Genomic DNA, 24,653 nt, shown 5'->3' with positions numbered 1-24,653 from the left:
ACAGTGCCTTTTCTTTCTCCCATGAAAATTTGTTTGGTTTGTCTTGGACAGGTTTATTCTTTTTATTTTTTTTATTTTTGCTGTTGTTGTTGTTTGAAAAATTGCCATTGCCTTTCTGCCACTTATGTTGGCAGCAAAATGTTGGCAGCCTGCCAAAATAACTGGACATATGTATTTTAATCTAAGACTGGGCCCATGGTACTGCCAAAGCAGCAGCACACTGTACTGAGAATACTGGGTGCAGGCTGCCTCTCCCGGGTCTGGGGAAAGGGCTGTACTCTCCCATGAGTGAGCAAATGGCTCTGGTAGCTCATCCCACTGCCCTATGGGGAGGGCCACATGGGGAAGGAGCTCCCCCACCTCCCACGAGCGAAGGAAAGAAGAGCCAGGTTGCCTCCTGACCACTTCCATGGACCCACCATATGGATCCAGCTTATCATTCTTTCCCCCTCTCCTAGACTGCCTTGGGTATTTGGAAGGGGTAGGGAAGTAATCCTTTGCTAGGTGGTGCTCTAGGCTCAGGCAGAGTCATTCAGGCTCCTGTCTTGCTCTCCTTGGGGCTTCCACAATGTAGCAGGGAAGCTGCCAATGGAACAACCAGAGCTGCTGTTTTTCTTCTTTCTTGTGGTGTGGCAGGAGCCAGTGGATGAGCTGCTGAGAAGCAGCAACAGAGATGTGGGGAGCAGATACTCAAAGCACTCCTGATTCACATTGATACTTATCTTGAGAAGTGGCTGAAGGCGACTGGGAAGGCTGATTGAAACAATTCTGTTTAAAAGTTGCCGGGCACAGTTCATGGAGCAAATTTTTGATTTATAGTCAAATGCAAATTTTCTTCTTAACAGTTGCTGTTGAAGAGAACAAGTTGGGCCACTGTTATGCAGGAGGTAGATCACAGTCCAAAGAGTTTCTACAGTGATTCCTACATCTAGACCAACAATTTCTGGTTGAGCTAGAACATTTCACTGAGAGACACCTTGAATTAAAGAGACTCTAGGTACATCTGCTTTGCAAAAAAAACCCAAAACCCCGGATCAGGAGTCTGAGAGCCCGGGTCAATTGACTGGGCTCATACTACAGGACTAAAAATAGCAGTGTAGATATTTCCAGCCTGAGTGGGAACATCTACACTGCTACTTTTTAGTCCCATAGCATGAACCCAAGTCAGTTGACCCAGGCTCTGAAACTTACTGCTGCGGGTTTCTTTGGGTTTTTTTTGCAGTTTAGACATATCTGCTAAGAGTAATGGAGAACTTATCTTGTTTCCAGCAGAACTTTGCTAACTTCACCTTTCAGCCATTGTATCTCATTATGCCTTTGTCTGCTAGGTTAGAGTCCTCTAGTATCAGATATCTTTTCCTTGGGTAGTCAGTTTATAGATTTGTGATCAAGATTCCACTTGACCTTTTCTGTAGTAAATTAGGTTGAGCTCCTTTAGAATCTCATAGTAAGGTGCCTTTTCCAGGCACAAATCATCCTTCTAATTCTTCTCTGAACCTCTCCAATTTTTCAACATTCTTTTTGAAGTGTAAACACCAGTACTGGACAGTATTCCAGCAGTTGTTTCGCCAGTGCCGAACAGAGGTAATATCACACTTTACTCCTGCTTGATTCCCCCAGTTAATACAGTCAGGTATTTTAATAGCCCTCTTTGCCACAGAATCACACTGGAGGATCATGTATAGTTAGTTATATACGGTGACCCATAAGTACTTTTCAGAGTTGCTGCTTTCCAGAATCCAGGTTCTGTAAGTATCTGTAAGTATCGTTTGTGTTCTTGTCCCTAGATGTATTGTCTAGCATTTGTCTATGTTAAAAGGCAGATCACACACCATGTTTCCAAATGACCCAGATCATTCTTTATCAATGACCATACCTTGTTATTTGCCACATCACCAGTCTTTATCATCTGCAAATGTTATCAATAATGAATTCATATTTTCTATCTAATCAATAGTGGTGGGCTGAGAGCGCTTATTTCAAGATCTCATTAGAAAAGCCCCACTGGTTAATAGGTCTCAAGTTTAAATGGGGAGTTGTCATTACTTTTAATCCATTTAACATGTGCCATATTGATTTTTGAATTGTGCTAGTTTTTAAATCAGAATGTCATGCAGTATTGAGGACAAAGAAATCCAAATGTGTATATTGTGTTATTTGTATTGTATGTTACATCAACACAGTTACCTTTCTCAGCTACGCTTGTAATCTTGTCAAAGAAAGGTATGTTCATTTGACAAGACTTGTTTTCCATTAAACCGTATTGACTCAGTATAGTTAAAGGACAAAAATATACTATAGTGTGGCACATCATTCCATTGTTTTGCCCAGGCTTTGTTATGCTAATTGGCTTATAATTACCTAGGTCATCGAATTACTTTTATAAGACTATTGACACATTGGTTTACCCACTCTTCCAAGACATAAATGATCCAGAAAGTTCTTTGGACAACTCTGTGGATTTTGAGGTATTAATAGAGCTTTGTTTTGGAGTAGGCAAAGACCCCAGTGGGTCAGGTTCTCAACTCTGAACTTGTTAGAGCTTTTTACCTTAAAGTCTCAACTGTTTTTCTGGAGTTCTCCTTGGAGAATTAGATATCATCCACTCTGGTAATACCAGGCCTCAATTGAAGGGGCCAGGCATGTGTTAAAGATTGAAAGAGAGCCTTGCACCCCACTCTGTCAGAAATTTTTATTTAAATAGGATTAAAAAAAACCCAAATATTTTAAACAGTCTGAACAAAAATTTCTTTACTTCTCAGTTGCTCTAATTTCAGTCGCTTATCATTATTCTAATCCTGTTAGGTTTTCAGTCATTCATGGAAAAACAGGGTGGTGAAAACTTTATTTTTCTATATTAGAAACAAGAAATGTCATCGTCCTTTTTTGGGTGATAGGAAAATGGGAAACAGTCATTCAGACTTTTGTGAGCCAAAGATTTCTTTTTTAAAATGTTATGCAAGCACATCTGTTTTTTTTCCCCCGTTTACAAGACATTGGTGACATAGCCAATGCCAGAGAGCATCTGGATAGTGCGGATCCTCTTTTTACATACATACATTTTTTTTTTTTTTTTTTTTTTAAATCAGCATTTTGATTCTAGGTATGGAACATGGTAGAACTTACAGGTAACCAGCGTCAAAGGAGAATGGGCCAGTACCTACTTGTCTGTCATTGTACTGTCCTCTCCAGAGAGGAAGGGGAAAGCTGGCCCAACTAGCACCTGTCTTCAGAAAACTCTTTGGAGTAGTACTGATTGTAACTACCATTGTTTATATTTGGGGTCTGTTGTCTTCACTTAAATCACAATATGTGTTTTTCTTCAAGTGATTGCTCCTGTGTATTCCACAGTAGGAGTGCGTGCTCGCCACGTGCACTGGTGCCGGGAGTTTTTCCCTTAGCAGTACCCGTAGGAGGGGAGCACTGCTGCGACCCCTGGAGTGGCACCTCTATATCACGCTATAAGGGGAGCTGCGCACTCTCACCCCCCCCCCCCCCCCCCCAATCCCTTTTGCCGCTAGTGAAGGTAGTTGGAACTTTGTGCTCCATCCTTGCTGTAGACCTTCTAGTAGCCTTAGTAGTACTCATCTTCTCCATAGTTGGATAACTTCTTTAGTTAGTTGCCTGGTGTGGGACATGTCCTGTGCCCCAGGCTTCAAGTCGTGCGACTCGTGTCCCAGTTCTATGCCAAGAAGCGACTGGCACGCTCAGTGTCTTCGCTGCTTGGGTGAGACTCACGTAACCGATCGCTGTAAGATCTGTAGGTCGTTCAAGCCTCGAATGAAATGGGAGACAGAGATCCGGCTCTGGGCCCTGCTAATGGAATCTGCGTTGGCCCCCGGCACCGGCGCACTGATCGGACTCGGCACCGGGTACCACGTCCTCGGTGCGGAGCGAGGCGCCCTCCACCAGTCAGCACTGCTCACCTGCTAAGAAGCAAGGGAAGACTCAGCAGCGCCGACAAAAGGACAGGGTGAGGCCGGACCTGAGTTGGGCAGCCCATGATCCCCCTCGAGACCCAGACCTCCGACTCGCGCAGAGCGGAGTAGCCCGGTCCCATCCGCGTGTGCCTCTCCCACGGTGAGAATGCCGTCGATGCTGGAGGCTGCACAGGCTGCGCGTGACATCCTCTCCCTCCTGGTGTGGGGTGCGCTGCTCGAGACGGGCCCCCGGTCCCGAGGGAAGCCGCCATTGGGAGCACACCAGCCCTCCCCTACAAGACACAGCCTGTGTTCCGAGGACCGTGAGCCCCGTTTGACGAGGTCCTCACGTAGCTCGTGTCTGCCTTCCACTCTGCTCAGACTGGCTGACTTGCCCGTGCGGGAGTCTCGAAGGTCCTCCACTCCCCATTGGGAGCACAGGCACCAAGACAAGTGGCATTGACACTCCTCTTCGGATAGGAGCTACAGGAGCAGATCCCAATGCCATTGTTATGGACGCTGGGGCTCGAGTGCCCGCTCTGCCAGACACCATGGACGGAGCTCTCCTCGGGCGTTACTGGCACCGAAGCGTCGTAGCTATGATCGCTGGGACGACTATGAGAGCAGCACTTCGGTCGAGCATCGCTCCTCATCGTCGTCAAGGTCCAGATCTCGAGGTCGGCACCGGCACGACCGTAGACACTCCTGCCGCTCCTACGGCACCGTGTGGTCAATGGCAACCTCGACCTCGGCACTCAGCCGCCCGTCCCCGAGCCGCACCGGGCCCCAAGAGCAGCCTCCACTGCTCGGCACCCAAGCTGGTCAGTGGCAAGGGGCACCGTGGCAGGGCCAATGGTGTCAGTGGGCACCGTGGCCGCAATTGCCTGCCTAGGCGAGACCCCGCTCGGTAGCCAGGGCATCCCAGACCCATTCGGTGTCCCCTCCTCGACAGAGTCAGAAGTCGACGGGCACCAAACTGGCGGCACCGGGCCCGGACTTGGTCTTGGAAGGTGCCGCTGGTTCAACTCCCGAGGCCCTGGTAGCCAGCCCGGCCCTCTCGCCGGCACCGGAGGAGACCATAGCGGCAACTCCGTCTGTTATAGAAGAGGACTTTAAAGCTCACCAGGAGCTCCTCAAAAAAGTAGCCTCGAATCTCCAACTCCAGGCTGATGAGATGGAGGAGCCGTCGGACCCCCTTTTCAATGTACTGTCCTCCTCGGCATTGGGCCCTGTGGCCCTACCTCTTCACCAAGGTGTGACCAACATATCGACTGCCCTGTGGAAGACCCCAGCTTCCTTGGTGCCTATCTCCAAGAAAGCGGAGAGAAAGTACTTTGTTCCGACTAAGGGACATGAGTACCTGTACTCCCACCCGGCACCTAACTCCCTGATGGTGGAGTCAGTCAACCATCGGGAACGCCACGGCCAGCCTGCATCCATCCCCAAGGACAAAGACGCCAAGATTCTTTTGGCAGGAAAGTTTATTCTTCTGCGAGCTTTCAACTTCGGGTCACCAATCACCAAGCCTTGTTGAGCCACTATGATTTTAACTTGTAGGGGTCTCTACCGAAGTTCAAGCCTCTTCTCCCGGAGTGGGACACGAAAGAGTTCAAGGCTCTGGTTGAGGAAGGGGCAGCAGTGGCGAAAGCAGCCCTCCAGGCCACCTCGTACGCAGTGGACACGGCAGCCCGTTTTATGGCGTCGGCCATATCCATGCGAAGGGAGTCGTGGCTTCTCCTGTCTGGTCTGTCTGCAGAGTCTCAGTCTCTGATGCAGGACCTTCCCTTCGGGAAAGTGCAGTTTGCGGACCAAACCGTTGTTCGCCTGCATGGGATGAAAGACTCCCGTACCACCCTGCAAACTCTGGGCCTATATGTCCCGCCAGCGAGGCCGCAAACCTCCGCTCCCCCCGCTAGGGGCAGATATGAACCCCCTCCTAAGCGACTGAGGGAGCAGAGACACAGGTCTCAGCGTCGGTCCTGCTCGGCCCCGCGACCAGGCCCCTCGAAGGGCAAGAAGCAGGGGAAGAGGCGATTTTGACTCTTTGCGGGGGGCCACAGGGCCTGTTGTCACGGATGACCCCCAGTTAATGAAGTTTGTGTTCTGCAACCGGTTATCTGCGTTCCTAGTGCAGTGGTCCTGTATAACATCGGACTAGTGGGTCCTCAGCACAATTTCCAGGGGCTACATGTTGCAGTTTGCCTCACTCCCCCCCCCCCCCCCACCATCCCCTGCCCCAGGAGGACCCCGGGGACCGGGAACATGCCGCCCTCCTAAACCAAGAGGTGGCGCACCTTCTCAACCTAGGTGTGGTGAAGAGGGTACCGGCGGAATTTCAGGGCAACGGATTTTACTCCCGGTACTTCCTGATGCCAAAGGTAAAAGGCGGGCTCCGGCCCATCCTGGACCTGCGGAACCGCAACAGGTTTATGGTCCGCTACAAGTTCTGCATGGTATCCCTGACCTCCATCACTCCCTCCTTAGACCCGGGGGATTGGTTTGCGTCCCTGGACCTTCAGGATTCGTATTTCCATATCCATATTTTCGAGGGTCACAGGCGCTTCCTCCACTTCCTGGTAGGGCGGGACTGTTACCAGTTTGCGGTCCTCCCCTTCAGCCTTTCCACGGCCCCCAGGGTTTTAACCAAATGCATGACAGTGGTGGCAGCCCACCTCTGGAGGAATGGGCTGCAAATTTTCCCTTACCCGGATGATTGGCTCCTCAAGGGCAGCTCCCGGTCCCAGGTGCAGGCCCAGATTCAATTCCTGCTGTCCACATGCGCGGGTCTGGGTCTAGTGGTGAACGAGGCCAAATCCACGTTGGTACTGGTTCAGCGCATACACTTCATAGGGGCTCTGCTAGACTCCCTAGAGGCCGCAGCCTCTCTTCCCCGGGACAGATTTAAGACACTCAAAGCTCTCTTAGCCTTGGTCACGGCCTTCTCTGTGATGACGGCAAGGGTGTGCCTTCAAATCCTAGGTCACATGGCAGCATGCACGTCCGTGGTGTGACATGCCAGACTCAGAATGAGGCCCCTCCAACTTTGGTTGGCCACCCAGTATTCCCAGTCCCGGGACAGCCTGGACAAAGTGGTCACGATGCCTCCCAACGTGGTGGCCGCTCTGCAATGGTGGTCCCTCCTGAGCAATATGCTGGACAGGGTCCCCTTCTGAGAACTCCCTTCCTCTCTAGACCTGGTGTCAGATGCCTCGGACCTGGGCTGGGGAGCCCATACAGGGGACATTCAAGGCAGATGGTCGACCTTGGAATTGTCTCTGCACATAAACATCAGGGAGCTCAGGGCAGTACGCCTGGCGTGCTTAGCGTTCAGTTTGCATCTTTGCGGGAAGGTGGTCAGAGTCCTCACGAACAACTCGACCGCGATGTATTACATCAACAGGCAGGGGGGCACGCATTCCTTGGCCCTGTGCTGGGACGCCCTGGACCTATGGGAGTTTTGCATAGCCCACGATATCTCCCTACGGGCCTACCACCTACCTGGCGCATGCAATGTGCGAGCCGATCGCCTCTGCAGGGTGTTTTCCCACAAATACGAGTGGTCACTCCACTGGGAAGTCGCCCAACAGCTCTTCTGAGAGTGGGGAGCTCCCCGGATCGACCTCTTCGCTACCGCCCAGAACAGACCTTGCCCCATTTCTGCTCCAGGGCAGGGGCAGAAAAGGGGGCGATCTCGGATGCATACCTCCTCCGGTGGTCAGACCAACTGTTCTATGCCTTTTCACCCTTCCTACTGATAGGCAGGGTTCTGCAAAAAGTAAAGGCAGACAGATCGAGGGTTATCCTCATAGCCCTGGATTGGGCCCATCAGCATTGGTACAGGACTCTTCTGCAACTTTTAGCGCCCCCCCGCGGAGGCTGCCGCTTCACCCAGACCTCCTCTCCCAGGAGAAGGGATGCCTTCTCCACCCCAACCTGGCTGTGCTCCACACTTTCCTCTCATGGAAAGTGGCATTTTTGGTGGCTATCACCTCAGCCCGTCGGTTCTTGGAATTTAGGGCCTTGACCTCGGAACCCCCATATACGGTTTTCCATAGGGATAAGGTCCAGGTTCGTCCACACCCCGCCTTTCTCCCGACGGTGGTCTCCGCCTTCCATAAGAATCAGGACATTTTCCTACCAGTACTCTGTCCTAAGCCCCATTCCGCCAGTGAGGAACGCCACCTACACACGCTAAACATACGTAGAGTGCTGGCCTTCTACCTGGACCGAACCAGGCCGTTCAGGAAGTCCTCGCAACTATTCGTTGTGTCAGCCGAGCGTATGAGGGGCCACCAATTTCCACCCAGCGTCTTTCCCGCTGGATCACCTCGTGCATATGCATGTGTTACGACTTGGCAGGGGTTCCCCTGCCTCCTATCGTAAAGGCACATTCTACGAGAGCGCAAGCCTCGTCGGCTGCCTATGTAGCCCACGCCCCTATCCAGGACATATGTTGGGCTATCATATGGTCTTTCGTCCACACCTTTTCCTTGCACTATGTGATTGTCTCCCAAGTACGGGATGCCGCCGGGTTTGGTAGGGCGGTACTTCGTCCTGATAACCTTTAAACTCCTACCCACCTCCATCAGATATAGCTTGGAGTCACCTACTGTGGAATATACAGAAGCAATCACTCGAAGAAGAAAGGACAGTTACCTGTTCCGTAACTGGCGTTCTTCGAGATGTGTTGCTCCTGTCTATTCCACATCCTGCCCTCCTTCCCCTCTGTCGGAGTTGTCTGGCAAGAAGGAATTGAGGGTGGGGGGAGTGCGCAGTTCCCCTTATAGCACGATATAGAAGTGCCACTCCAGGAGTCGCAGCAGTGCTCCCCTCCTACAGGTACTGCTAAGGGAAAAACTCCCGGCACCGGTGCACGTGGTGAGCACGCACACCTACTGTGGAATAGACAGGAGCAACACATCTCGAACGCCACTTACGGAACAGGTAACTGTCCTTTTCTGACTATACAGATAGCAAATTATGATCCGTAAGTTCAGTTTGTATTGCAGAGGAATTAAAAATGGATTAAAGGAAATTAAACTTGTTTGTTCTTTATCTTAAATATTTTCTGGTACTGGTAGAAATTAAAAAATGTTCTGCCTGTTTGTAGTGTTAGATCAAAACAGGTTATTATAAATATGGGCTTTAAGTGTTGTAAATTCTAGGATTTATACAGCTGCAAGATTTGTTCCAGTTGACAGCTGTTGCTACAGTGTATTCTTCCCCTTCATTTGCATTGTGGCTTTGTTAATGGCTAGTCAAGTGAGAATTGAATTAAAGCTAAAATGATTAATATGCTTGCACTAAATGATCAGTTGCAGAACCATGAATAATCTTATATTTGTTTTTTGTACAGTAATGTTACAGCCTTTTGACTATGACCCAAATGAGAAGAGTAAACACAAGTTTATGGTACAGACAATCTTTGCGCCACCAAGCACTTCAGATATGGAGGCAGTGGTAAGTAAACATATTAACATGAATATGTTGCCTGCTTAAAATTCAGTTTCTGCTGTAATAGGTAAACATGTTATGTTCAAATTTAAGAAGCAACAGAAGGTCCTGTGGCACCTTTAAGACTAACAGAAGTATTGGAGCATAAGCTTTCGTGAGCCACGAAAGTCTTAAAGGTGCCACAGGACCCTTCTGTTGCTTCTTACAGATTCAGACTAACATAGCTACCCCTCTGACACGTTCAAATTTAAGTAATTCTTACTCCGGAACAAAACTCAACAGACATTTTCTGAAGAACTCTCTGACTACTGTGAATAAGTGATCCAAGGTTTTGAATCACAAATGCAAAATCATGTCATTAGTGCTTCTGACTTGCTTAATGAGTTTTGTTTGAAAGTTATTTATGGGGCTTGGTGAATAGCAGGCAAATTGAATGTGAATGATGCGCGGATGAATTAGTTTTGGGTATTACAGCATGGGCCTACTGATCCTTGCAGTCAGTTAACAGATAGTAAACCGGGTTAGTGTGAAGGAGTTCAAAGCAAGAGTGAAGTGGCAAGTTCTAACATGAGACTGGCATTACTGGATGTGAAAGAAGTTCAGCTGGGACAGAGTCTAATGGGAATCAAAATAGTCTGGTGGAGAAGATAAGCCGCTTTCTATAGGAAGACCCAAGAAAGCAAAAATATGCACAAACTACAAATTCACTTTCCATTCTTGTAGAAGTAAGCACATACCTGAGGTTGAGCTGACAGATATGATTGTTGGGATATGTACCCTTTAGTCTTTGAAGTACAGGTGTTTTCTGGAAAGCATTCAGAGCACAGAGTATATAAGGGCTGTGTGGTCCCAATACCTTAGTTATTGTCACATGTAGCTGTTAGTGCAAATGATTTTGCCCCATGCCTAAAGATCTCAACTTGAATTTTCCCAAGGCTTTCTCTTGTATATTTCATGTGTATTTGTTCAGTTTAGTTTAGTTATTGTTATAGTGGTACTAGGAGTTTTAGGCTTCTCATCCAAATTTTTTGAACCATTGCACAGGTAGGCTTGATTCCATTGCATTCTTGGCATCAGGAGTCTTCTAGCCAATGCAGTTTTCAAAGACCTGGAGAAGATACACCAGTTAAACCTGGTCATTTCATACCTCTCCAATATTCCTAGGGGGCAGGCTGATGTACAATAGCAGTTTGATTTTACATTGGGGAGGTCCACTTTCTAGATAGATGCTTCATGTACAGGACTTGTATACCTGGGGCCTACCTTGATATATCGACACACAATCCAGGCTTTCCTCATGATGCAGGAATTAGGATTCAAGGACCCACAACTAACTTCAGATCAAACAGTTGGTTGTGCTATTCAGAAATTCCCAAGTTCTGAAAGCTGGCTCAAAAGACAGATTACCCACTAAAGCCATGTACAGCTGGTGCTGGAGAAAGAACTGATCTGAGCTGGTTGATTCTAGGACCCCATTTATACTGGAATGTTCATCAGTACTGTAGAAGCCTCTTTTCAAACATGGATTCCCTGCAGTGACTGGATCCCTAAGTATTAGGGATTCCCTCACTGCTAAGGAACCCCGAAGGTCAGGGTCAGTGCCAGGATCCCGTTGGACCCATCTGAGTCCTCAGCCAAGGCTCAATTCCTGTAGAGGTGTTTATTCTGCTCTCTGCTCCCTTTAAGAGTAAAGATAAGAACACTAACACTGAGAGATCTTGTGTGCTGGAGCACTGTCTTCTAGGAAGAAAAGCTACCATCACAGATCCAGGAAGTGGTGGATGGTCCATGTTTCTGGAGATATTTGTTCCACTACTGTTAGTTCTGAAGGGTGCTCTAACCTCAAGGCCTCAATGTCTCCTTCAGGAGGCGGAGAGAAAGAGAGTCCCCCTGGCCCCAGGGATCTGGTAACCATGTGCCTTCAGATTCAGGGAATGGGTCCAAGAACTTGCTTGGTTAGCCATGGTGCACTCCCAAGATCCTCACCTGGGTAACTCAGAGTAGACAAAAGGGCAAAGGCCATAAACCAGGTTTTACAAAAAACTAAATTCACTGAAGCTCAGCAGGCTTGTAACAGAATTGAGTAATCTGTAACTGGTTAATATTTTATTGTTTTAAATGTTGTTCCCTTGGGAATAATTTGATCTCCAATTCAGGGGGAATTGACTTTCGGAGTGTTGGGCCATTTTTCTGCAGCAAAGTGGGTCAAGATATGCCCATGCTGGAACCAGCAGCTCAAAAATTGAGCCTAGAGAATTGCTCTGTGTCCATACACAGGAGCAGGAGACCCAAGGGCAGTTATTTGTTGAGGTGTATATCTTTGTAGAACAATTACAGATAAGTAATTTTAAAAAAGTGTTTCAAGGTGGAGGGACATGAAGTAGCCGCCAGAAAGCTACGTTGTTGTCTGAACCCCTTTTCTGTCTGGCTAGGATTATAATTTGTTTGGTATAAAGTAACTTTGAAATATTAAATCTATTCCCAAAAAATCAAATGGCTTATGAAAGACGCACCATGTATTTAAAATGGACATCCAAAAAATTATATCTTACATACTACAATTTTCCTCAACTCATTTATAGAAAATCTTGATATATCACAGGGTTTCAATATCAGATCAGTGCTGAGTGGTGCTTAATATTATTAGTGTCCTGGGATGCCTTTATAAACATTCTTTATATTCTATTTAACAGATAAGACAATATGTAATACCTCTTTGTGTTCATTAGTGTGTCATGGAAACACTTTTATTTCTATTTGGGAGTGATTTGACTAAGCTCTGCCCCCTAGTGGACATATACAATTTTTGTGGCTGTTCTGAATCTTAAAGCTTGTAGGGGGCCATTTTTGTTTACCATTCTTAGGAGGAAGTCTTGTGACTGTTTGTTTTTTAAACTTTAAATGCTTACTTAGCCATAAAAAGGGTGTTTGGCAGCAGGAGAGGGTTGGGAATAGTTGTGGATGTTTTCAAGAATTGCAGCTGACATCTGGAACTCAGTAAGCCTAAGACATATTTTAAGTGGCAGTATTTTAAATACCAGTTATCTGGAAGGAGGGGATATTCCAGCCTTTCTTATAGTTGGGTATATTTGACAGTGTACTATAATTCAGAATGTTTGAGCTGCTATGAAATATTTCTATAGGCCCAAACTGTAATGTATTAAAAGCTGCAAAGTGGTAATTAGTTCAGAAATCTAGGGTAAGGAGAACTAATTGATTCATAGATTCCAAGGCCAGAAGGGACCACTATGACCCATCTAGTCTGATCTCCTGTAGTAATAAAATTACTCTGAAAGGTGTTTTTGAAAATATAGGATCATGTTAATGAGATAATACTGCCATTATAAAATACAGTACAGACTTTTCTGTATCTTAGCAAAACATCTTTTAGTTCTTTGCTTTTAAAATCAAAAGTTGCTTCATAAGTTGCATTCCATTTTTCATTTTTATTTACAGACTTTAGTTTTACACATCTCTAGCTTCCATTATTCATTATAATTTGTAGAATAAAGGTGATGAGAATTGTTTAAAAGCTAGAGTCTGAAAATTGTAGCTGAAATAAAGGCAATATTCAAACTTGAGTATTGAGAAGGTATAAAAGCAAATCACCTAGGAAATGTCTGGATTTGGTTTGCATGAACCTTGTATGTTAAATAACCATAAAAATTGTCATTTTAGTGGAAAGAAGCAAAACCGGATGACCTAATGGACTCCAAATTGAGATGTGTGTTTGAAATGCCCAACGAAAATGATAAACTGGTAAGTCAGAAACTAAGTGATGTTATATTAACCTTTTAAGATCTTGCAGCAATTTCAGTTTATCTGAGTGTTTTTAAAGATGCTATGATAATAAACATTGTGCTGAATGTCCCAGATACCAAAAGTAAGAAAATTAGCAAACAGGTAACTTAATTTAAAAAAATAGTTTTTTCTTAACCCCTAAACACATTGCTAGCTGGCTTTTTGCTTTTTGCTTTCACTACATGATATGGTTTTACAAAATCTGAACATGCTCTTGAGATAAATGGTTAGCTCTGAAATATTGGAGCCATATTTTTTAAAAGCAACCAAACTTACCCCGTACTATTCTCCATTGGGGTTCCTTGTATTTTTATACCTCAGTATAATACAGGCTATGTTTTCTAATGCAGAGTGTACTTGCCATCTAACTTGAATAGACCTGGAAATAGGGGAAGGAAGGCAAATTTAACATTTATTTGACAAGTGTCCCTCTTTTATCCTGTAGCTTTTATTTCATATTCCCACATATTCCCCTTTTACCTTAATTAACTTTACCATTCTGGTGATGAACTGAATTACCGTATATACACAATTATAAGCCGGTTCGTTTATAAGCCGCCCCTTCCCCCCCATGCCTCCAAGATGGATAAGTAAAAATGGAAAATAATTCAGGGGTCAGCAAACTTTGGCTCCTGGGCCATCAGGATAATCCGCTGTTGGGCCAAGATGGTTTGTTTACCTCGAGCGTCCGCAGGCACGGAGGTAAACCTAAGTAAACCAAGTGTCCTGGCGCGCCAGCTGCTTACCCTGACGGGCTGGGACAGCAACTGGTGGGGAAATTTTTTGGGGGGAGAGGCTGGGAGTCAGGGGAGTAACCCCTGTGACCACCCCACATATGACCCCACCCCTAGCCTGGGACACCCACACTCTCCCCATCCCATCCCTTCCCACCTTATCTGGGGAGGGCCAGGGGAGGATGTCTCTGGCCTGGCTGGAGCTGCTCCGGCAGGCTGGGCATCGCAGCTGCAGCCTGCTCCGGTGGGCCAGACCGGGCAGCGCAGCCACAGCATGTTCCAGCGGGCTGGGCCGGGCAGCATGACCGCAGCGTTCTCCATCAGGCCAGGTGGCGCGGCCCAGCCTGCTCTGGGGGGGCGGGGCTGAATGGCACGGCTGCAGCCTGCCAGCCCCGGAGCTACAGCTGCTTCAGAGGCTGGGGGGAGAGCAGTGTGGCCAGAAGTGAAGAGACTCTAGCCCCACCTCTTCCCTTCTGGCTCTGCTGGCTGTGCAGCCTCTCCTGGCTCCCTCTGTTGGGGAGAGGGGCTGTGTCCCACCTCTCCCTCTCTCTATACCCGTTCATAAGCCGACCCCCTTCTCTGGTGCTTCCCTTTTTTACAAAAAAAAAAAAAAAATTCGGCTTATGAACAAGTATATTCGTACTCTACAATTAGAGAGACAAGGTGGGTGAGGTAATATCTTCTATTGACAAACTGAAGTTGACCTGAAGTAGAGGTCGGTGTAGCTCAAAAACTTTTATTAATTAATTAATGGAGCTATCCTATCTCCTAGAACTGGAAGGGACCTTGAAAGGTCATCAAGTCCAGCCCCCTGCTTTCACTAGCAGGACCAAGTACTGATTTTGCCCCAGATCCCTAAGTGGCCCCCTCAAGGATTGAACTCACAACCCTGGGTTTAGCAGGCCAATGCTCAAACCACTGGGCTATCCCTCTCCCCAGTGTTATTTCACTAACAGAAGCTGATCCAATAAAAGAACACCTACCTTGTGTCTCTAATATTCCTGGGACCAACATGGCTACAACAACACTGCAAACATGAAACAGGAAATTGTTATACCATATTAAGTGAACATACTGGTGTACAGTTGGTGAACTGTGCTAAATACGCCTTTGCCTCGGAGGAATAACTTTCTGTGGATAGTTATTACAAATTGTGGTGTGGCCCTTACAGATGGTACAACATTTAGAATTTGTGAGTTTTAAGAATATCAATAGATAAATATTGCATTAATTTTTAGCCCTCATTTTGATACTTTAATATTCTTGGCTGGGTTTCAACAGATTGGGTAAACAAATGAGACTCTTCAGTATTATGTGCAAGACTTCTTTCATACACTAAACCTTTATTTGAATATTAATGAAAGTATTGATGTACATTTAAAAATGAACTTTAATCAGTCATTTCAAACCTGTAATTTTGAGTTCAGCTTTCCTCAAAAAGGAGGTGCTGCACTTGGGCTTAGTACAGATACTCTTGGGCTCTATGTCCATCTTTCAGGTCAGCAGTAAGGAAGGGAAATACAGATTAGAAAGATGCAACTTTTTATCTGTCTGCACCAAAATCCATTCAAATTGTGTGGCAGATGATAATTTCAAGCTGTGTAAATTGAAGAGGCCCTGTCCTCTCTGCACTGTCTGACATTCAAAATAACAATTTGCTGTCAGTTACTCAGAAATTACAAGGGAGCAGGACTTTGAAGAGTAGAACTCCCAGGCCTGTGTATTGAAAGCATGCTACCTCAATATTGTCAATTCTGATGTCTCTGCATTCATAAGCCTAGGCAGGGGTCTTGCAGACAACAACCTAATTCACTTCAGAGCCCTAAGAACCATCCATCTTGTCCACGGAATGAGGCAGAAGTTCATTCGAAAAAAATAGTATGTGGTGATGTAATTAAAGTCTGCATTATAATGGATACACACAAAGGGGTCAAATGAAGGTTGCAATTAATTGTATAAAACTTTTTGTACTTGGTACCTTTATATTACTGCTTGTACATAATGTTTATGTTTTTCTGAGTAGCAGCGTGGGGTTGCAGAACCTAATCCTTTAGCCGTTGGTTTAGTCACTCCCTTAAATCTTGCAATGAGAAAACTGCCGAGTACTGAGGGTATGGCTCACCTGTCACCTCAGGATTTACCTACACCAGGATACAAGTATTTCACTCCAGTGAGCAGCAACTTTCTTCAGACACCTGTCAGTTATAGCCAGAAGATTGACACGAAGGAACCAGTCAGTGAGGTCAGACAGCAGAAGAAGCAGGTTTGTTCCAGGGAGCTAAAAGCTATAGGGCTCTAGTGGAGTTTGTGTGTTTTAAAGCAATTCCTAGTTAGCTCGCAAACCAGCAATAAACTAAGTGCCATATCGTGCTCTCCCACACAAGTAATTTTGTTGAATCTAATGGATACTACCTATGGAAGACAGCAGGATTTGGCCCTTAGGCTCTTTATGACCATACAGTAGAATATGTTGTAAAATGTAAGCAGGTGTAATGAGATAACCAGTAGCAGCTTGAATTGTTACTAATGAAGTTCAGTTAATTATAAAGAACTTTGTTTTTTCTGCATATTGAAATCAAGATATCTTCTGTTTTTACATAATTGCCATATTAAGTTTAGTTATTTATAATCTTTGATTTGGTATTTAACTTTCAGACTGCTTACTTGCTATTTGAAGAGGTGCAATAGAGTGGTGACCTAAGTAAAAGTAACTGCATAGTTAATCAGAAAAAAATACAGTAGTGCTAATATAATTTACTATGATATTAATTACTATTATCTCCATTTGTTTTATAATTCCATTTAACTGTATAGTTAATCCAGGTCACCACTGTATGGAATGGTATTTTTAATGTCCACTGGAGATTGTTTAACGTCTAGAGCAGGGATGTGGGAATCTAGACTCCTGGATTATATTTCCAGCTTTGTCACAATCTTGTTGCGTGACCTTGTGCAATCACTTAACCTCTTTGCTTCTGTTCACCCATATTCAAAATTAGTGGAATCCTTCCTCTCAGAGATGCTTTGAGGTTTAATCAATATTTGTAAAGTGCTTTGAGCTCCTTGCATGGGAAGCACTCAAAGTTAAAAATATTTTTATTTCCTTATCATACCTCAATCGTTAACAGAACTTGTGTATCCTGGATTTCATCTTTCTAATTTTAGCCGTTTTTTATTGCTATTCCTATTAATTTTTTTCTTTTCCTTTTATATAAAAATGGAAGTTCATGTTTTACGTTATCATTTGGATGCCTGTTGGGTCAGTGTTAACTCAAGAAGTATAAGGATTGGCTTTTTTCTCAGTGGCACTGTGCTAAATGCAAACAATGCTATGTTCTTGTGCCTTTTAATGCTGTGTTTTGGATGACCTCAGATATGAACTTAATTTGAAATACATTGTAGCAGTAGTTTAATTTTTTCAATGTTTATATTAAGCTGTAAATATTTCTTTGGATCTAGAAAATTAAAATTCTCAGGTTATTCTTAATATTTGCAGAATGATGTAGAAGCAAGCAAATCTGCCCCAGTCCTGAATACATCTAAACAGGATGGACCGATGCCAAAACCACATAGTGTCTCTCTTAATGATACTGAAACAAGGAAACTAGTGGAAGAGTGCAAAAGACTTCAGGCTGATGTGATGAAACTGTCAGATGAAAATCGGCACCTGAGAGTAAGTTCTGTTGTAATGAGTTTCCTATTAAAATGAGTTACTCCTAAACAGGTGATTAAAAGACATGGATTTGTATAGATGCATGCAGATAAAACTTAACTTTTGAAGTTTTATCTGCATAAAACTTAAAAAGGGGAAATACTTTGGGGAATACTTCTTAGAATGAACAAAGTAGGTACAATTATCTGTATAACAAGGATCATGTGCTATATAATTTTCTTGTTCTTCTAAGAAATAGGGATTGATCAAATGTAGCTATTTCTTTAGCAGCACTGTTAGCTAAGCTATCACTTCTCTCCTCATCTTAAAAACTCCACTTCTGTGTCAATTTCAGAAGTAAGTGAGCTTATTTTTAAACCTGTTTATAAATCATCTAGGAATTATTATTCCATGAATGTGTGGAGCACAAGTTAATGTTAAATGTAAACACTCATCAGTTGTTTATGGTCAGTATCTTTTTCTTTCCACTGATGAGAATTTGAAACTAAACCAATTATATATATTTTTAAGATGCAGTGAAATAAGAAGTGCCGTTTTCCAAGGTGGTACTCAAACATCCTGGGTGTCTTTATAGTTTCCACTGCATTACAGCTTTTCATAAAAACTTATCTGTTTTCACAATATTTTGGGTCTGTTTATTAGGTACTCCGGTGCATATAGTTGAGAACCAATGCAACAGCATTGCAGATCACAGAATTTTAGCTTACAAAATCACTTGATTGTTCACTTGCTAGTTGTATTCAATGTGTGGTGTTGCTTTCTGCAAGCTTTGTGGTGTAGTAGTAGTAGTAGTACTTCCATAATTATAACTTATCAGTACACAATTATATGTTGTCATTGTAACTGTTGGGTATATGACAGTTCCTATATTGTCAATAATAACATTTTAATGTATAAAGAAATCTGAAATAAAGCTAACTCCTAAACAGTAGTTGTGATATCAAAGCACATGGGGAAATCACAAAATATAAATATTAGCTATTGGGGAGTTGTTTCATTTACTTAAAATTTTTGTGTAAATTAAAGATGGATTTTTCAGTGTGCAAGATAAGAGTTTTATTACTTTTACTAATAGTTGTATTCCACCCTGTTTGTGTATATATGTGGATTAGGTATTGGAAAAGAGAAATTGTAACTTGATAAATGTACTCTTATTTTGAATCTTGTAGTATCTTGATTTTTTTTCAATTTAAAAAGTAATAGTACAGCTACTTCTAAAATGATTTTGTATGACCTGGTTGAAATACTTACCAAAGAGATTCAGTCTCCTGGTTAAATTTTCACCATTAAGAAGACTATGATTCCATATTCATGAATTTCTTCCATGTGTTCTTTTCAGGAGGAAGGCTTGAGGCTCAGAAAGGTAACACACTCCGATAAATCTGGATCACCCACAGCCTTGGCCCTCAGAGAGAATGGTTCCAATCCTCTTCCTTCACTTCTTGTTGTAATTGCAGCCATTTTCATTGGATTCTTTCTAGGGAAATTCATCTTGTAAAAAGAGAGAGAGAGAGAAGCATGCAGAATGCAGCTTCCTTTTTTTTTCTTGGCCAGAAAAAGATTTGTTTACCTACCACTTCATTGGTAGTATGGCCCAAGTGACCATTTTTGTGTACAGCGTCATACAGGCTTTGCCTTTAATGATCTCGCACGGTTAGAAAACACAATTAAAAAAAGACAAACTGTTCGGCTACTGGACAAAATTGTACATTAAATCATCAATAGCAGGTGTCAGTTGCACATTCAGTCCTTTATGAAAATTCATAAATAAAGAATTGTTCTTTCTTTCTGTGGTTTTAATAAGAGTTCAAAAATTGTTCAGAGTCTTGTAAATGTTATTTTAATAATCCTTTAAAATTTTATCTGTTGCTGTTACCTCTTGAAAGATGATTTATTAGATTGCTAATCCCACTTGTTCAGGAATATGACAAGAGGTTTTCTGGGGAGAAATGGTGCCTCTTACTGTGTAAATTTTCTCCTTTACCTTACTTTGCTAATATCATGGCAGAATTTCTTTCTTATCCCTTGTGAGGCAGTTATTGGCAGTTTTTCATCCTTACAATCCTGTCCCATGATATTTAACATTAAAACAGAAATAAAATTAACAGATTTTCTGCTGGGTAGCCTGTTTGTGTGTGTCATACTTTTAGAGGGATTCCTAACAAATTCATTGTTCATGGTAATTTGCTTCTTGTAACAAATGGATATTTTTCAGTTTACTTTCAATCTTTGGCTTAGACTGTTGTATTTGAAGCTTGGAAAAAAGCATTAAGGGTTCCCATTCTATTTATGAAGTTCTGAACAGTTTTTTTGGCTGCTTTCAGCTATAGAACAGATAATTATCTAACTTATTTTGAGACATGGAGATAATGTGGGTATCCAGCAGGTATAAATATTGGGAGACAAATGTTTTCAGTATCTGGTTTTTAAATATTTACTTGGATTGTGTGGGTGTATAACAGTCAACCTTCTGTTGCATCTTTGGGTCTGTTGGGTATCTTCCAGGGGCAGATTCTCCTTTGGTTTCATAAAGGGTACACCATTCAAGTTTACTAATCTATCAGTTCTCTTTGTAACTCCATTTTAACTGATATTTTTAAATACATTTTTTTTCTATTCAAACACCCATAATGAATTTCCATGATGCAGAGGAGTTGATGTTTGCTGAGCAAGCCTCAATTATTTAACTTCCCCCCAAAAAACCCCAAAAACCAGTAAACAAAAAAACTTTCATGCAACTCTTGGCAAATTTACCTGTTATTAACCATATATATCTAAGTTTTAGAGAATGCATTTATTGGGTCTGAAATGCTTCCCTGCACTTAATCTTACATCTTGCCTCATTTCTGATATACAGGTCATAAAACCAAGTAGATGGTAGTATTGGAAAAAAATATATCCATACTTCTGACTAAGCATAATCCAACACAGGGAATTACTTGTAAAATGACAAATTCTGGAAGGGATATACTCCTGTAGGCAAAATTGTGTATGTACTTGGACAGCTTGACTTGATGTGGTGCAGCTAAGTGTGTTAGACCTTGGTGTATACACACATTGTGTAGCTGAGAAAAATGTTCTAGGGAAACATTCATTATCTTGGTTGCCTTTGATTTCTAGTGCTTTTTAATGAAAAATATAATTACATCATGTTCTGTCATTGCTATCTGTGGTAAACTTTTATAAAAACATCTTGCATATGTACGAGGAAGACAACAAAGAAAATACAAATAATGCTTATCCTTTCACTTAAAAGCATGCAAGTACAGATGTTTCCATTTGTATGTTCCAGTATCTGCATTCAAGTCTCCTCTCAGCTTAATGACTGGAAAAATATTCTAAAGTCTTGATTATTTTGATTCCATTGATTCAGAAACCAATACAATTCTCCAACTTGTGCTCTGTCAAAATGGTGATACATTTGACTGTATAAGCCTGTTCCTTAAAGGAAAGCTGATAACCTGTAAAGTAACAAAAAAGCTATAGTGTGCAGGATGTAGTTTGCTTCAGACAAAGCAATCATAAACTAGTGTATGCAAAGATTTGTAATAATGCCCAGCATTTTCAGGGCTATAGAGCAGAGAAAGTCATTTCTCAGTGCCGCCCATTTATGTTGGATGTCTGGCATCAGTACTTTAGAATGGAAAAGGGCACCTATATTGAGATAAAAATGATTATAAAATCAGCAATTAATATGAATTTTTATAAATACAAAGCAGGTGGAAATTGTTATGCTTGAAGTAATATGTGCAGACTAAAAGTGCAAACAGGCATCGTAACAATATACATAACACGAGTGCTCCTGATATAAGGAGACTCTTTTGGTTTCCAGTAATCCTTCATAGCTGTATATAAAATGTAATGCTAAAACTATTTTGCTCTCAGGAGTGACTTTGGATGAGATCAACTGTATTCAGTGAATTATGTAATATGGATTAAATTGTTTGTCTGTTCCTGAAATGGTTAGAACTTCTTACTTTGTGTGCCTGCTTATTTGTGTATGTCAGCATGGGGAAATATAATCCCCACTGCTAATAGTGAGAGTACGGTTAAATGATAAAGGCCATAAAGTCATGTATGAAGTTAAATGCACAATTTCCCCAACTTTTTTTAGTTTAATGGAGAACACAGATTGCATTTTTGCTTGCCCGCTAGGGCAAGATGTTAACAAAAACCTCTTGATCCCAAATCCATAGTACAGTATGTTAAGTTTTTTATGGATATAGCACTTTAAAAAATGTATAACACTTCAGAAATTCAGTTAAACAGAAAATATTTCATTGTCTTTTAATGCATTTCTGTAGTAATTTAGTTCCCAAATTTAACCTACTTCAAAATTACTATAGTAAATAAATTAGTCTACCACTTTATTGAGCACATTTAAAAAAAATACTCTGCAACCTGCACCAATGTGCAATCTTTTTATGCATTCCTACTGCTTCTCTAAAAGCAGTTGACAAGTGCTGTCAGTCAGTCTTGCATGTTCCTGCTATGATTGAAGCGGATGTGCATACAGGAAATAAACCAACAAAACACTAGCTTGAGCTCTGTTAGTGTCTCTCAGGGGGCAAAAGGCCTTTGCCAAATGGGAAAGGATAACAGCGGTAAGCAAAACTTATTATAAAGGTTTTAAGGGTATTACAAAGCATAAAGTGTTAATAAACTATTAAAAATGTGACAGTGTCTTTTTTGTTTTGAGACTTACTGATTCAAGTTTATACAGTAGATCTGTATTTCTGTGCCAAATAGGTGTACCTAGTTTGCTGTATAGCTTGCCATACTGCCTTGTTTGTTGTAGCTAATGTTGATAAATAATTTAAGCATAAAGTTCGCAGTAAACTGTTAGTGATCAGTTTTCACATGTTGGATAGTCAGACACAGTAAACAAACTAAAAATATTCTGAGTGTTGTGGTAAAAAATAACATACCTTCTTTTGTATTTATATTGGAGCCCTCTGGGCTTATCTGTTTGCTTTTATACTCATCCAACAGCCTTCTGACCAAGGAGGTGAAGATGGAGTCTACTGCTTTAGTAAATAGCAAAGTCCCCTTGTAGCACTTTCTAGGAGTCTAAATTGCTTCATAAATCCAGACTGCCTGTGATTTACTCCAGAATATACCACCTCTCACTGTGAGGTATTATCCTCTTATTTCACAGAAAAGATCATCCGCAGCCAGGCTAAAATGATAAAGGCCATGAAGTCAAGTATGAAGTTAAATGCACAATTTCCTCAACTTTTTTTAGTTTGATGGAGAACACATATAGACAAGCAAGACCAACAAGCAGAATCTACGAACAAAAACACAAAACACACTTTTCAAAAATTAAATCAATTCCCACAAGTAGAAATCATTATTTCACTATTGATGGCAGTTGGCATATAATGTTTTGTAATTGACCCCCACCTTTCCTGGATGTTAAAAGATAGAACCCCCATTTTCTAAGCAAGCAGATCAAAAAGATAGCAAATAATCTCCGCTGTCACATGTCAGCTGTCAGTCTCTAAGATCCTTCAGTTACACTTCAGGCTGGGGCATAGTACAGAGATAGCACTTGTTACTTTGGATGACCTATCCATAGCCAAAGGAATTAACATCCATACTTAACCTGCTGGACCTTTGTGGCATTTGGTACGATAGGGTCACCAAATGTAAGTGGCCTGTCTTCAAGAAGCTGTATGGTTGAATGGAAACATCCTGAAATTGGGTCCCTCCTTTCAAATGGAATCTAGTGAATCATTATGAATTACTGGTCCTCCACCTTCACAGTGCTTGCCTGTTGAGTCCCACAATGCAGGTATCTCCTCATCTTATTCTTAAGCCATTGGGAGAGCTGGTGAGACAACAGAGGCTGATGTGTGGATAGTACACAGGTGCCATCCAGCTCCACAGCCCTTTTCAATTAAACATAAACAGCACCGTTTCCCAGCTTTTTAGATGCTTTGCTGAAGTCTTATCACCTGGATGAAAAGCAGCTGGCTACAGCTGAACTCATGCAAGATGGAGGTGCTGCTATGGTGTCTCATCGCCCATGACCAAGGGCATTTGCCCTTATATTGTAAAACCTGTGGTCCTCAGTGCTACTGGATGTCTAAATAGCCACTTCCATCTATGGCAAAAGATTGTATCTCATTTTATCTGATACAGACCTAGCCATTGTGCTCTGCATTCATGTCCTCCTAGCTTATTTGTTGCAATTCATATCTAGGAAGGAAGCCACGTGCTCTCATAGCTACAGCTACAACTAGTACAAAACACAGCAGCCCATCTTAGCAAGGACACTGAACAAATCACTCCCAGTGTTCGTATCTTTTCATGGGGTTGGTCACAGCTTCTTGAGAGAAACCACCTCTCCCTTTTCGACTGACTTGCTGTCACAGCTATATTCTGCTAGTATAGTATAATAAGCTATTGACCACTACAGAGAGGCTGAGTGCAGGTGACCAAACTTCCACAGTTCTGGAGTCCTGAAAGAAATAAGTATGACCATGAAATTAACCACAAAAGTAAATGCAAAAAATTTTTTTTTACTGTTTTCCTTCAAATGAGTTCTTTGCACATGCACAAAACCAACTAACATAACCACACTATAATCAAGCTATTTCTTATATGAGATAAGGAAATAAAATTATTTCTATTTTTAAATACTTGAAAGTTGGTCACGTTTTGAGGGCTATATTAAAAGTATGTAGGTAGTGGATGGGTTGTCTTTGTAAACATGTCCTAAGTGTAGATTTAATCAGAAAAGTGGGTATGTGAAAATGACATCTTGCACAAAGAACAGTTCTTAGTCTATTGATTCTTATCTGCTAGCTTTGGCAACTAAGGGCTTGTCTATGCTTCCCTGTGGTTTGGATTGTGGGGCTGTGAATGACAGTACACACCAAAGTGCTGAGCTTTTAACTGCTCTGTATGGAAACTGCAGACATCATAGCTCAAACCTGAGGGTATGTCTACACTACCCATCTTTTAATTTGTGCATGCAACATCCACACAGAGGCATTACACCCCAGCATTGTGGACAAGTATGGATCGCATAGTGTAGACGTGATAAATCGATCCCCGATTGCT

General features: G+C 42.6%; 1 protein-coding gene across 1 annotated transcript in view; it reads left to right on the top strand.

Moving 5' to 3' along the window:
* Positions 1-22,260, top strand: part of VAPA (VAMP associated protein A) — a 44,647-nt gene extending 22,387 nt beyond the window's left edge. The window contains exons 3-6 of the mRNA XM_034762603.1: positions 9,277-9,380; positions 13,053-13,133; positions 17,406-17,582; positions 18,922-22,260. Coding sequence (XP_034618494.1) covers positions 9,277-9,380; positions 13,053-13,133; positions 17,406-17,582; positions 18,922-19,080 — 521 coding nt within the window. The 3' untranslated portion in view covers positions 19,081-22,260. The remainder of the gene's footprint in view (positions 1-9,276; positions 9,381-13,052; positions 13,134-17,405; positions 17,583-18,921) is intronic.
* Positions 22,261-24,653: the final 2,393 nt, after the last annotated feature.

This window comes from Trachemys scripta, chromosome 2 (genome assembly GCF_013100865.1).
Source record: "Trachemys scripta elegans isolate TJP31775 chromosome 2, CAS_Tse_1.0, whole genome shotgun sequence".
Lineage (NCBI taxonomy): Eukaryota > Metazoa > Chordata > Testudines > Emydidae > Trachemys > Trachemys scripta.
This window is presented reverse-complemented; position numbering and strand designations above follow the sequence as displayed.